The 15,683-nt window shown below is 34.6% G+C and overlaps 1 protein-coding gene across 4 annotated transcripts in view; it reads right to left on the reverse strand.

Moving 5' to 3' along the window:
* slc25a26 (solute carrier family 25 member 26) overlaps positions 1 to 14,044 on the reverse strand; it is a 69,059-nt gene extending 55,015 nt beyond the window's left edge. For all 4 annotated transcript variants that reach the window (XR_010895339.1, XM_067388339.1, XM_067388338.1 and 1 more), the window contains exons 1-3: positions 13,891 to 14,044; positions 12,832 to 12,988; positions 6,606 to 6,715 (exon numbers count right to left, since the gene is read on the reverse strand). Coding sequence is in view for 3 of the 4 variants with exons in the window: in XM_067388339.1 (XP_067244440.1) it covers positions 6,606 to 6,715; positions 12,832 to 12,988; positions 13,891 to 13,923 (300 nt within the window). In the remaining variant the exon portion in view is untranslated. The remainder of the gene's footprint in view (positions 1 to 6,605; positions 6,716 to 12,831; positions 12,989 to 13,890) is intronic.
* Between the last annotated feature and the right edge of the window lie 1,639 nt (positions 14,045 to 15,683).

A 15,683-nucleotide genomic window follows, 5' to 3' on the forward strand; every position in this document is an offset into this window, starting at 1 on the left:
AACAAGCCAAAAACGTGTACCAAGAGTGCCATCCAGCGGTGAAACCCGCGACCTGCGACCATCGGTCTCTTAGTGAAAGAGACAGGGCCCATTTTACTAAGCTCATTACATTCTCTTTTTGCTGGGTTAACATTTATGAAACGCTAAACATCACGTCCCCTCGTGTAATTCTCAAAAGGATCAAAATTACTGCACTAAATAGAGAGGGAAGTGGATATGACAAGTAATTCGTGCAGTAATTGAATTGGTGGGCGCGAGTGCGCGCTGCGCAATTTCGTATCATCTCGCAGGGGAGTTGATGGAGGACTGGCGAGAGATTATATCAGATCAATTACCGACATTGTGTATTTCTGGGTAATCTACAGAGAGCAGTGAGGAGGAAAACTAGCTGAGGACATTTTAAAATAAGTGGATGTCGAAGTCTTTACAGTTTCGCGGTGTTTATGGACGTACCTGTATGTGACCAGTCAGGCGATTATCGAGGCACTGCCCCTGACTTAAAGGCAGTTTTGTACTAATTAACGTTTGGTTTCCTTGCTGGAAAGAGTTATGGTTATAATTGTTGTGAGATACATTTTGTATGTGTGTTTTTGTATTCCCATCACCATTTATCTCTATTTGCGAGTCATTTGGAGGGTGTGGCATTAATTAGTCGCTGCCTCTGATCCAAGCGCGCGCTTCCCGTTCCCTCTCTGCGCCGCTGAGGTGGAAAAACAAACCCCTCTGAGGACTAAAGTCTCAATTCCACGGCAACACGACGAACAGGCCAGCACTCAGCCACAACAGGAAGGTCGGTGAAGAAGCAGGGGCAATTAAAGCCAGGAACATCGCTTATTTTAGCACTGGGTGAATCAGTTCAGGGCCATTTGTCTTGTCCTCACGCTGTTCTTTACAACACACACACTGAATACACACTGACCATTAGCCTCGGACACTTTAATCAAACAAAAAACATTTAGTTTTAGTTCTGTTATTTATGAAATTTTTTTAAGGTTAATAGAAATCACTATAAAACATGCCTTATGCAATAACATCACATAATCAGTTGTTTACATGTAAAAATTATGATTCTAATATCATGTCATAAAAATAGATGGTAAAGACTTGTTACTTAATTTATGGTAACAATACTACACATAGTAGTTTTAAGGTTGGATTTCTTGAATAAATCATGTAAAATTTCCTAAATTATTTAGTCTATGAAAATTAATTTAATATTTTTAGTGAAATATAAGTTGACTCAAAAGTGTGTGATTTAGAGTGAATGGAAATTACCTGTTTATATTTGACTTTGAATTATGCTGAATTAAAAGACTTTATGCTTCTAGCAAAGCACAAGTAAGAAAAAACTTGTTATTGGGCTGGCAATAGCAAAGTTATTACTCACTAAACAAAACAACGTGCTTCAAATTATTAGTACATGCAGTTTTTCTCCTAACCATTAGCTCTTCTGCACAATGGTAATGATCAAAACTTCAACATAAACTCTTTCAAATGTCAAACATAACTGAACATTAAACATTAACATATTTCCACACACATATAAACACATAAAATAACACTTCACTTCAATATTTACACTCCTAAGAGAACTAATTCTCTTAAAATAAATAGGTAGCCTTCTTTCCTTATTTTATTAGCTTAGTTGTTTCCCCAATTCAAGCCTCAAAACTGCATTTTAACTCCTTAAAAAATTAAGAAAATGTATCTCTTGGTTTTATTAGTGAAATGTTCTCAATATTTTCTATACAACACTGAACCACAATTTTATTAATAAAATATACACACTATTTTAATTATCACCTTCATTGTTTTAATGAAAATTACACAACCAATGATTATTTTTTTTACAGTACAGTTAAAATTATTTTACATTATAATAAATTATGAAACTTATCTATTTAGGGTTATGCCTTTAAAGGCTGTAATGATTTAAAAAAAAACATGCTAATGTGTTACATCATGTGTTACAAACTGCATTATTAAAGGTGAGACTGAGAATAGACTGTAATTTGTCATAACTGTGGTTAAAATGAAAAGATATAACACTTTAGAATGCATATTACGACGCATTAGTAATTCATTTTAATAATTTTATGATTTAAATTATCTATACAGCTTCAAGTAAAGTGTTACCAGAAGTGTAAAATTTGGTATTTTATTTTATTATTATTATTATTTTTAAAATAAATTGATAGTCTACTTTCATTCAGCAAGGATGCACTGAATTAATCACAAGCGTAAATAAAGACATTTATATGTTACAAAAGATTTCTATTTCAAATAAATACTGTTCTTTTGAACTTTGTATCCTGGAAAAAAAAAAAAAAAATCAGTTTCCACAAAAATATGAAGCAGCACAACTATTTTTAACATTGACAATAATAAGAAATGTTTCTTGAGCAGCAAATCAGCATATTAGAATGATTTCTGAAGGATCATGTGACACTGAAGATTAATGATGCTGAAAATTCAGCTTTACCATCACAGGAATAAATTACATTTTAAAATATATTAAAATAGTAAACAGACATTTTCATTCATTTGTAATAACATTTTACAATAATACTGTTTTTACTGTATTTTTCATCAAATAAATGCAGCCTTGGTGAGCATAAGAAACTTCAAAAACATTAAAAAACAATCTTACCGACCCCAAACTTGGTATAGTATGTAAATATATACAGTAATTCTAAACATTTCTGCCATTTTACCCACAAACCTGAAGCCGCTTTTTAAATCCCAACAAAACACATTTCCATTAGCATAAACTAAACCAAGGTCACTCTCACAGCTGTGACTCCAGACATCAATAGACACAGCTGGAACATTCCAACCAGTCCATGAACTCGGAACACACGTCTCCCAGCAGTGTTTCAGGAAGTTGGAATTACAACAGGCATCTGGAACAATCTTCCACAGATCGTCCTACAGGTGCCCTAAAAACAACAACAACAACAACAACAGCGTCTCCCTCGGGTCCTTATGGAGCGATGCCTCCCAAAATCTATCTGCACAGACCAATATCTGCCTGACACGTCTCCTAACTCTCCCTTTAATAATACCAATGCATGTGCAGAGATAACATTGTTAACCCAACACTTCAATTTTGGATTGCCTATTTTTTTTTTTTTTTTTTAGATATTTCAAAGACCTGCCAGGTGAGAACAAGAAGAGGGGGTGGGAAAAGGTTGAAAATGAGCCACAGTACAACGCTCTGGCTTGATTTGTACAATAAATCACAGGCAACCATATTCTCACGGGCAATGCATGGATTATTTGTTGTGCCAAGCTTAGCGGGGTGCCAGTCGCCCTCCTCTAGTCATGCTACACGCTGTTTTCACCCCGCAGCCATAGGGAGAGACAAGGTTTATAAATGTAGGAATAGTTCAGCTTGACAAATGAGCTTTCAGAGAGCGCGTTGGGCAAATGGGAATGAAGATAAATTTGATATAATGGCTAGATAACAGCCTACTCTGGCCCTGACAGACAACATCAGCTATTGTATTCTTTATAGCACATACACAGACACAGACTGAGAAAGAAGAGACAGAAATTACTCCTGCTATTATTACACAACAATAATATAGAAACCTTTCATATGACTGTATGAAAAGAGAAGCTGGACTTAAGAGAGACTGGTAAAGGTGAATAAAGTGAGGATAAAATTTCCAGACAATTTAAATCTTGCTGGTTGCAAATCCAATGCTACAAAGGAAAAGTCTGAATCCCTAAGCTTAAACTCCTGGATCCACATTGCGTTTGATTAGTGTGCTAGCGCTAACCTTATAGGGTCAGCTGGATAACTATGACAGTACAGCAGCAGCGTAGAATCTTATTTCTGTCTGGAAAAGTAATAGAGAAAACTACAAAGTAAATATTCAAAGCAACTACCGCACAAACAGGTAACAAAATGGTTTGGGCCAGAAAACTCCAAATCGAACAAATTATAAACTAATGAGTCATTAATCAAATACAGTCGGGAAACCTATTAGCGTGAACTTGTATAATGGCAGAAGTTACGTAAGTAAGATGACTTTGTCTTCTTCTCCAGACAGCCTGAGGGGAAGACTTTCATGGCTAAGCTGTGGGATTACGGGCTTTGAACGGGGCAATGTGTACCCACAACACACTGGGATTCAGCTGGGGTTCTGCTGTTAAAAATCCCCTTTTTGAAGTGTGCAAATCCTGCTGCACCAGGCAAAGGGTTATCAGCAGACCTGACTTTAACTTCACCTCATATTCAAATATCTTGAGTATTGGTGAAGGCTGACCTTTTCACTTGCCTTATTTTTTGAGACGTGTTTAATGACCATGATTAGCACGTAATGATAGTTGCTCTAATTTTCCAAGCAATAAGCCACTTTTCCCCCCAGAGTGTCATTTCAGTATAGAGAGTAGATGGAAAAACAGCCAGTTAATTTAATGGGTAATAAACTTAAATGATCAACCTAATTACAACAGTTATATACTGTCACTTGAAATAGCGTATTAAGATGAATAGGATGGTAATGAGGAAAATCTGCTTCTGAATTCTGCTGAATTTATTAAAATATGGTCAAAATAGGGTTAGTTCACCCAGAAATTAAATTTCTGTCATTAAGTACTCACCCTGCTGCTCCCTCATGTTGTTCCAAACCTGCAAGACCATCATTCATCTTCAGAACACAAAAAATAAGATATTTTTGATGAAATCTGAGAGCTCTCTGACCCTTCCATAGAGGTAATAAACATTGTTAAAATACTCCATGTGACTACGGTGGTTCTACATCAGAACACCGACTCATTATTGGCCGGCTCCTGCGTCAGCATCACACGCATGTGTTGTGCTGCTCATGTGAACAGCGTCGGCCAATACTGAGTCTGCGTTCTGATGTAGAACCCGGAAGTGCTGCACTGTGTTTACTACATCAACAGCGTAGGAGACTGACAGGGGAGAGAAGTTGTTGTTGAATAAAGTCATTATTTTTGTTTTGTTTTTGAACACAAAAAGTATTCTCGTCACTTATTAAAATGAAGGTTGAACCACTGTAGTCACATGGACTATTTTAACAATTCTTTACTACCTTTCTGGGCCTTGAAAGTGGTAATTAAATTGCTGTCTATGGATGAGTCATATACCTCTCGAATTTCATCAAAAATATCTTAATTTGTGTTCTGAAGATGAACAAAGGTCTTACGGGTGTGGAACGACATGAGGGTGAGTAATTAAAGACAGAATTTTCATTTTTGGGTGAACTAACCCTTTAAACAGAGCTGAGAGGACTGAAATCTTGAGATGATTCCAAAAGGACAAAAGCATGTCCTCAGACAAAAAAGCTGACCAAACAAATAGAAAAAGAGGTCGGCACACTTCTTACCTTTTCTTCAATTTCATGTTTTTGAAAGAAACTGACATTTCTGCTCACAGTGGTATCTTTAACTGACCAAATGTATATACACCACAGTTTAAAAGTTTGAGGGTGGTAAGATTTTTTTTTTATGTTTTTGAAAGAAGTCTGTTCTGCTCACAAAGGCTGCATTTTAATATATTTTAAAATTTTATTTATTTCTGTGATAGCAAAGCTAAATTCTCAGCATCATTATTCCAATCTTCAGTGTCACATGATCCTTCAAAAATCATTCTAATATGCTGATTTGCTGCTCAGGATTTATTTTTTTTCTATTATCAATACTGAGAACAGTTGTGCTTAACATTTTTTCCAGGATTCCTTGATGAATAGACAGTTAAAAAGAACAGCATTTATTTGAAATAAAAAAATATATTTGTATCACTGTAAATATCTTTACTGTCACTTTTGATTGTTTAAATGCATTCTTGCTCAATAAAAAGTGGTAATTTCTTTTGAAAAACAACAACAACCTTACCGTCCCCAAACCGTTAAACGATAGTGTACACTCACATTTCATGCCAGTCATTTTACACTTACTTAATAAAAAAATAAATGAAAAGAAAGAAAAAAAAAAGAAAAATACATTAGTCTCATGTTCTTATATGTGAAAGCAATCCATACAGCACAGGAAGAGACATGGATGGCCAAGAGGCATAACCAATAAATGTCTTTATTGCAATTTTTTAATCAATTAAATGCATCTTTTAATACATAAAAGAAACATAAAAATGCCAAAGTGATTCCAAACTTTTGAATAGTTGTGTATGTATTAGATTGCATTACATTTTTTAAGGTGGAGTATGCACTAAGGAAAGATTAAATGGCAATCTTTTTGCTTATGTGTTGGATCTTTCTGGAATGCATTGCTCTGAGCGTACAGAATTTCACTAACAGAGGAAATGAAGGTGCTCCTTACAGCTCCAACACCTAAATCTCCTTTGACAAAACTGCAAGACTCATCTGTATAAAAACAGTTATGTCAATAGACAACAACAAGATCCTATTTGGCCAGCTGGTGGGAAAATAAAGGGTCGTCTGTGGCCCGGATCTAACCCAGAGCAAAAAACATCCAACAAAAACCCCATTCTAAGCCTTCTGCATATTTGTCTCTGAAATAGACATACTGTTCATTTGGAATGCAATGGGTAAATTATGATAAATACAAAGGACAAAACAACAGGAAAGAAAGAAGAAGAATGACAGGAAACCTACGATTTCTCCTAGTGAAGCAGCCAGCATGTGAGTGATGGGGGCCAAGCTTGAAGCAGTGTAGCCAGCGAAGAACGACTTGGTGCTTTCATAGGTGACAAAGAACGCAGCAGCTGGAACCAAGAAAAAACACTTTGTTTGTGGCAAACTATTTAAAGTCGGCATGAAACTGAAGTCAAAATGGTCTCTTCTTCCATATTTTAATGTACACCAATGAGCAAAAACATTATGACCACCTGCCTAATACACTGTTGGTCCTCTGAGTGCTGCCAAAAAAGCGTAGAGGCATGGACTATTTTTTTTTAAATTGAAAAACGCACACAATATAACAACATGACATAGTAGCTTATACAAAGGAAGGAACCAATAAGATTATATATATATATATATATACACACACTAGGGGTGTAACGGTATGTATTCATTCCGAACAGTCACGGTTCGGTGCATATAGTCAGACGACAAATACATTCAGTCACAGGCGATCCACACTCCAATCCAGAAGGGGGACGTGTTGTAATACAACGCTGTTTACTAACCGCCACAACAGGAAAAAGCACAGAAGAAGAAGAACAGATGATCTAGGTTTACGTGTCTCTCTCGACCAGAGTTTCAACCGTGGAAAAACATCAATAAAACAGCTTGAGAATAATATTTCATGTAGCATTACATATACCTCAGGCAAGTCATTTAGTGTCCACAGCATGGTCGTGCACTAGAGAAATTAACTATAATGTCCAAGAAAGGACTCCCTGTATGTACAGCATTAACTGAGATTGATTTTTTTTTTTTAATCTTTAAGGAAATGTTAATTATAATTGAATTTATTTAAAGAGAGAGAAACAATTTGTTCAATAAATCACGGTTTAATAAAAAAGAAGAAAAAGAAGCAATTTTATTTTTAGTTATCTCCCCCCTGCTGTACCGAACTCGTACCGAGTCGTGACTTCAATACCGAGTTACGTACGAACCAAAATGTCATGTTTGTATACCGTTACACCCCTAATATACACGGGTCATTCTACAGAAACGTCCACTTTTGGTATGACAAAATGTCTTAAAATGTATTTATTTTTCTAACATTTAAACTTAGACCACATTATTATATTACACTTTGACTTTATGAATACACATAAATGACAGCTTAATGATTTTTTAATTTTTTTGTACATTTATTTAAAGACTGCATGTCCCCTTTTTTGTCACTGGTGTTACCTTACTTCTCTGGCATTTTTAAACAATTTTATGAAATATTATTTCTCATTTTTTTTCAGCACATGCAGTCAGAGTTACAGAATAATAATGATAATGCAAAAAATAAGGAGATTTTTTATTTTAATCAGGTTAGTTAAAAGTGGGATTGAATGATAATAATTCAATTGCGCAACCATGTATTTGCTATAACAATGAAAATTTTGGAAAAACAGTTATGAAAAGTAATGATGCAATCCTTTAAATCTTAATTCTTGAGTGTAGCAGAATTCAATGGATGTAAAATTATTATCATGTCACATATGACACATTTTATTTAATGTGACAGACAAAAAACAGTAACACCAGTGACACAATGAATCTCCAGTGACGTATACGTAGGACCAAAGATCCTTAATTTTCCACCAAAATTAAGTAGATTGGACTAAATTTTTACATTTGGTGTACAATAAAAGACTATCATTGACACTTAGTGAAAACAGTCAGAAAAAGATCATAAACAACATTTTAAAACTGTCTGTAAAATACACTGTCTGTAAAGTCGCTGCACTGAATTTAGCCAAATACCCTTAATTTAGCCATATCTGCCCAAAGGAGAATTAACAATGAGAAAGAAGAGTTATAATCATGTAATCTTAGTGCTATTTTATGCAAAAGAACTAAATGAATAGCTTTAAATAAAGTTTATCTATAAATGGGTAACACCAGTGACGGTAACACCAGTGACATTTTCATAAAAAGGTAACACCAGTGACAGTAACACCAGTGACAATTTTCATGAAAAATGCATTTTACAAAATGGCTGCTGCAAGGAATCGACCCACATGTTGTCAATCATGATATATTCACTAAATCAAGTAGTTTAATCCATTTGTATTCTAGTTTTTTATAATTCCCTAGCAATAAAGTAGGTCACACCAGTGACTTCAACTAAAAGCTTCGTATGAAATTATGATTTTCTAATTAAAATTTCTGATAATTGAAAAGAGATAGTGGACTTTTCATTTGCCTTTCTTCATTGATCTTCAGGAAACAGGAAGAAGGAAGTCGAGTGATGCCATCAGTGTGACTTTTTCTTTCAAAATAAGAGATTTTTGTTAAAGGTAACACCAGTGACAACACCAGGGGACAACTACATTCATTATATATTTTATAATATTTATTTGGCATTTGGTTTTTTTATGTTATTTACATTATATATTTGATAGTTATGGATACATTATTGAAATTAAAATGGTAGAAAAACCTGTTTCTGAGCTCAAAATAAAGCACTTTCCCTCTGTACATGACTGTGGGGACGAGCACTTCTGTGGCGCTTGGAATTTTTAGAATTAATTAAAAAACAAATATTGGCACATTGATGGCTCAAGAAGGTTTAATTGTTCAAATAACATATTGTTTCATATTAAAATATAAAACAAATTGTAATCCTAAAGTGTTTTTCAAGTGTAATATTTCTGTAAAGTCTAGGGACAGAAAAGTGGACGTTTCTGTAGAATGACCCACAAAAGGACAGCAAAATATATAGATATTGTAATGTGTTTAGGTACAATGACAGAAACAATATATTACTCTAATGTAATGTAATAATAGTAGTTATTGTAATTATATTCTGTTACATATCTGGACACTATAAGATTTTATTACAGCAATCGCAGATATGCTTAACTCTCTAGGTTTGGCAGCCACTCCACCACTGCCGGCGAACACAACCAACAGACCCCACTAACAAAGACACCAGCAACCCCACCTCCAGTCCATCCACCCTAAACCTAACTAAACCTACTTAAAGGGTTAGTTCACCCAAAAATGAAAATAATCTCATTTATTACATTTTTAATGCCGTTCCACACCCGTAAGACCTTCATTCATCTGCGGAACGCAAATTAAGATATTTTTGTTGAAATCCGATGGCTCAGTGAGGCCTGCATAGCCAGCAATGACACTTCCTCTCTCAAGATCCATAAAGGTACTAAAAACATATTTAAATCAGTTCATGTGAGTACAGTGGTTCAATATTAATATTATAAAGTGAGAATATTTTTGGTGCGCCAAAAAAAACAAAATAACGACTTATATAGTGATGGCCGATTTCAAAACAAAGCTTCATTAAGTTTCGGAGCATAATGAATCAGCGTGTCGAATCATGATTCGGATCGTGTGTCAAACCACCAAACTGCTGAAATCATGTGAAATCACCTTTGGCCTCACTGAGCCATCGGATTTCAACAAAAATAATCTTAATTTGTGTTCCGAAGATTAACGAAGGTCTTACGGGTGTGGAACAACATGAGGGTGAGTAATAAATGACAGAATTTTTATTTTTGTGTGAACTAACCCTTTAAGTTTTAAGTATTTATGCAGACTGTTTTCCAGAATTCCCCATCTGTATTGATATTGAGATATTGTTCCCATTGTTTAACTGGTGCTGCTGTAATCATGTTGATATACTTTATAAGTGGTGGTAACTATAATATCTTTATTTCCAATTGTGGCTTTAACAGAATTTCTAATTTGTAGGAAATACAAATAGTGTTCTTCTGGAAATATAATGAAGGTGTTATCAGGAAACAAATGATATAAATGAGTGATACCTATCTCTTTTCATTTAGTATTGTCAAGTGATGATTGGATGATAGTGAAATCAGTATTATGCCATATTGGTGAATTGATGTGGTGTAAGTTCATGGCTTGTCAATGAATTGATTTGCCACCAGGCAGTGAGAGCTGTTTTGATCATTATATTCCTAAAAAGATTTTGCTGTTTGATTTTTATTTATTTATTAGTAATTGATAGAAGATATGGATATTTCTTTACATTCTGCCTGTTCTAACTCTTAGCACATTTGATCCATTTGCAAAAATAAGTAATAGTGCTGAAAATGTGGTGCTGCTAGATTGCCTTGAGCTTTATTTTTTGTAGTGTTTGTAAACTTATTTTGGAATTCTTTTTTTTTTTTCTAGTAAAATCTGCTTATTGTTTGATTTAATGATGTAAACAATTTCTTCGTTGGTTGTACAGAAGTCATGGTGAATAATAAAGGAATTTTGGTAGTAGTTTTGGTAGTTTGTTTCAGAAAGTTGTAGGTTCATCCAGCGAGTTAGATCACCTTCTATTGTTTTTAAAAGTGTAATAAAGTTGAGGTTAAATAAGTTGAGGAGGTTCTGGGATATATTTATTCCTAAGTATGTAATATTATTTATCGTGAATTGTGTGTCCTGTATTCTAGTGTCATGTGGCTTCATATTCAATAGTAAGACTGTTGATTTGGTCTGGATTATGGTATCTGATATGGTAGAATATTCATTGATGAGTTGAATTATTTCTGTAAGTGATGTTTTGGGAAGGGGTGTACCTTGCCTGCTTCATTCATAAACCACAAGCAGAATTAATTTTTTCGTAAATCTTTCTTAAAGCCACTCTGACATAATTTTTGGATTCATGAAAATGTTTGTATTTTCAAAATGTTAGTTGGTGTGAAAGAAATTTTCACCTGCTCCCTACCATGTGTAAATAAATAGTGCATAAAACATTCAAATGTTCTGTGATGTTTGATGAAACTGCATTATTTGTGATGCACCATAATAATATTTCACAAGTTCATTTGCCCTGGCTTTTTTTTTAACTGTTCAACTTTGGGTAAAACCAAACGCAGTGCTCATTACTGTCACTTTTTACCCAGCTGTCCAATCTCAATGGAGGAGATGTGGGACAAATACTATACTGACCAACCATCCTACTTGTACATTGACTGAACAACAGTGGAGAAGTTAATATTGCTGCTTACTGCATTTTTTTATTGAGTAATATGAGATACTACCTCTCAAGCGCCACCAGCTGGCCATTTTCAGAAGAGCACCAGACATTTTTTCAGCTGGCTAAAAACGCTTTGGTGTTAAAGGAATAGTTCACCCAAAAATACGCAAAGGAAGATATTTGGAAGAATGTTTGTAACGAAGCAGATCTCACCCCCCATTGACTACCATAGTAGGAAAAAAAAAATACTATGTTAGTCAATTGGGGGCAAGATCTACTTGGTTACAAACAATCTTCCAAATATCTTCCTTTCTGTACAGTAGAACAAATACATTTTTACAGGTTTGGAACAACTTGAGGGAGAGTAAATGATGACAGAATTTTCATTTTTGGGTGAACTATCCCTTTAACTGAACATTTATTGTTAGGCATATGGCCTATTAGTCTCTTTTGCATTTATGCAATACTGAAGCCAAACAGTAATGACACGTAATTTGCATAGTTGTAATTCATAGACGGGATTATGCTAATTGTGAATGAGCGTGCACACACGCCCTATTTACGAATGATTGGAATTCATCAACATATGCACATTTAACTATCAAATCCGATGTTTATGAAGCGTTTGTGAATCTGGAGAAGAGTTTTCGGGAAGATCCGTTTTACGCACAAATTACTGAGAATTCACTCATATATTTATGAAAGTTTAACGAATGACGCCCAATGTTTAGGTAGGTAGCATGTGTCAAATGTCCACATGAATGCCCATCACCTCCCTCCACCAGCTTGTTGTCATCCTACATTGCAGAACAAGAAAATAAATGTGATGGACTCGATTTTGTTCATCTGGAATTGATTGGATCGTTGTGGTTTGGCGCAAAACATGACATCAGAGAAAAGAAGAAATATCATTGGAAATGGGAGTTGAATTTACTTTGATTTAGATTACAAGAGCACTTTATGATATGCAGATAAATTATTCAGAAAAAATACTGCAGTATTCCACAAAAATAAGAATTGTCAATTTTGATTTCACGGCAACTTTAAACTGGATCCACTGTCTGACATGTACGTATGTATTTAATTTGTAGGCTTATCCTGAGAGCTAGAGATCCCGGTATTTCTGGTTTAAATGTGCTATTTATCACAATCAGGAGTTTTTGCAGTATGCATTTATATTACTCTTCTAAAGAGTTTAAATTGAACTTTTAAACATGCAGCCATTTGTCATGTTCATTATAATAAGATATATAAACTTACCATTGGGAAAGGAGCCTATAGCAGCAGACGGGACCCCTGCATAGATCCCACGGAAACCTCCCGTTTTGTAGAAGCCCTCCTGGCTCTGCAGCCTTGTCTTTATGGTGTCCAGAGGGAAGAGAGTGAGATCTACACACATTCCCGCACAGCCGCCTGCCTAAGGGACAGAGAGAAGGGATAAAGTAGTAATACAATATTATCCAATGTATCATTATAATAAGGTGCTTTAAGCAAATTCTGGTGCAATGTAATTAGTCACTGTAATACCATATAGATAATTTACCACATAATAATGCAAATATGCTCATACTGTAAGCAGCAAAAGGCAAATGACGCAAAGCTTTAAGAAGAACAAGTGTCAAGTTTGTGACAGAACACATCTAATTAATTATTAATCTTTATTAACCACATTTTTCATCGACTGTTTTTAGAACATTTCTAACTAACAATAAGTAATACTGTGCATATGGATGTGTAAACAAAAAAAAAGTAACTTTTCCCATTTCAATGCACTTTGATTTATTATTATTACTCTAAAAAAGTGTTTGAAAATAAGTTTTAGTCCAGGTCCTGTTTTGGTACAGGCCAAGCTGTCAGTTACATGAAGAATTGTTAACTGTATTATTATTATTATTATTATGAAGCGCTATATTCATAAACTAATTTATGATTATGCTGTAGAAACAATGTGAAAGAAGAGTCTTATTTCCCTAAGAAAACATTTTTTAAATCCCTAGAAAGGTTCAGGAAAATAAAAGCTAAAATAATAAATAAATAAGGCAAGTCTAGACTAAGAAAACACAAATACTAGAACTGGGCAAAGTGTATTGACGACTTATATTTTCTTCATTACTTTCATTATTATAGTCGCTCTACATTATAACAATGATGAAAAATTACTTTCAAATGGACTAGCCTGAGATGAATGAAACAAGAAGGCCTGTAGATAAAGTGTTTCTCACACAGTACACACTGTATTTATTTCACATACAGAGTTAATGTCATGAGGAATGATGCTTCTGCTTTTAGCACGTGTAATAGTCGTAAAATGCGCATTACCACAAGGGAGGCTGTGAACTCTCGTCTGTCCATACTGCACGCGGGGATTTCAGCTCTCAGCAGATGACTTTGTGAAGTGGTTCATCTTTGACACTGTACACAACAACTACTACACGTTCGTCAAGGGCGCTGCCATGTTTAAGGCGGGCGTTTAAGGTGACGTCACGTGATGACAACAACAACATCGCTCTTCATTTTCAGCAGAAAAGGAATTCCATTATATTATTTACGTTATTGACGTAGAATATATTTTGTTCAATATATTATCATACAACGATCTAAATCTGTTTATTTTAGTTGTTTCCATTTATTTCATTTTTTTTTTAAAGGCAAAGTACAGCAATTTTATGTTGATTGCCCTTAGAAATGTTATTCTCCCTGCTATGGGAATTGGATTCTGGTTTTACATTTAGAATAGTTTAATTTAGCATTCAAAAGGCATAGTTCACCCAAAAATGAAAATTATAAAAATTCTTCACCCTCAATACAGTTCCAAACCCGTATGAATTTCTTTGTTTTGCTGAACATAAAGGAAGATATTTGGAAGAATGTTTGTAACCAAACAAAATAAATACTATGGTAGTCAAAGGGGGGCGAGATCTGTTTGGTTACAAACATTCTTCCAAATATCTGCCTTTGTGTACAGCAGAGCAAAGAAATTCATACAGGTTTGGAACAACTTAAGGGTCAGTAAATGAAGACAGAATATTCATTTTTGGGTGAACTATCCCTTTAATGTTAAATTAAACTATTTATACAAAACCAAAATCAAATTGACCCTTCACAAAGACCCGCCCCCCTCAGTTACTGTTGCTTTGTCCGACAAGCCATGGCGCTGTCACGCCACACACAGTGAAAAATACATTGCGGCGCAAAGAGGATACTGACAACACGTGGACAGACAAGACAGAGCAGGTTACTTATGATATTAAACAAAGTTCCAGCGTTCAAATTGTGTATTATTTTTAAGAAATTCGAACAATAAAAAAACGTTTTGTGGCTCTTTAATGTGTCGTGATTATAAAGTGATGAGAATACTTTTTTTGTGCCCAAAAAAACAAAATAACGACTTTTCAACAATATAGTGATGGGCTGATTTCAAAACACTGCTTCAGAGCTTTACGAATCGAATCAGTGACTCGGATCTCCAAGTGACTTTGGCGCTCTGAATCACTGATTCGATTCACAAAGCTCCGAAGCAGTGTTTTGAAATTGGCCCATCACTATATTGTTGAAAAGTCATTATTTTGTTGTTTTGCCGCACAAAAAAGTATTCTTGTTGCTTTATAATATTAAGGTAGAACCACTGAACTCACGTGAACTGTTTTAAATATGTTTTTAGCATCTTTATGGATCTTGAGAGAGGAAGTGTCATTGCTGTGAATGCAGGCCTCACTGAGCCATCGGATTTCAACAAAAATATCTTAATTTGTGTTCCGAAGATAAATTAAGGCCTTAAGGGTGTGGAACGACATGAGGGTGAGTAATAAACTACTTTATTTTCATTTTTGGGTGAACTAAACCTTTAAATTTACAATATTTGTTGGCCAAACAATAATTTGATATTTTTGTACGTTACCTTTCACATTATTATGGAAACCCATTTCACTACATAAGAAAAAGAAAGTCATGATTTGGTAAATAAAATAATAATAGACTTTTAATGTCTTTATACTTTAATTATGTGGTGGAAAAGGGCTTCCATGTTTGGCATTCAATAATTTTATAGTCAATAAAAATACAGAAAAAAATCCCTGATAAACTTGCACAGGTGTAAAAAGTGCAACAATCCA

The sequence above is a fragment of the Chanodichthys erythropterus genome, chromosome 6 (genome assembly GCF_024489055.1).
Source record: "Chanodichthys erythropterus isolate Z2021 chromosome 6, ASM2448905v1, whole genome shotgun sequence".
Lineage (NCBI taxonomy): Eukaryota > Metazoa > Chordata > Actinopteri > Cypriniformes > Xenocyprididae > Chanodichthys > Chanodichthys erythropterus.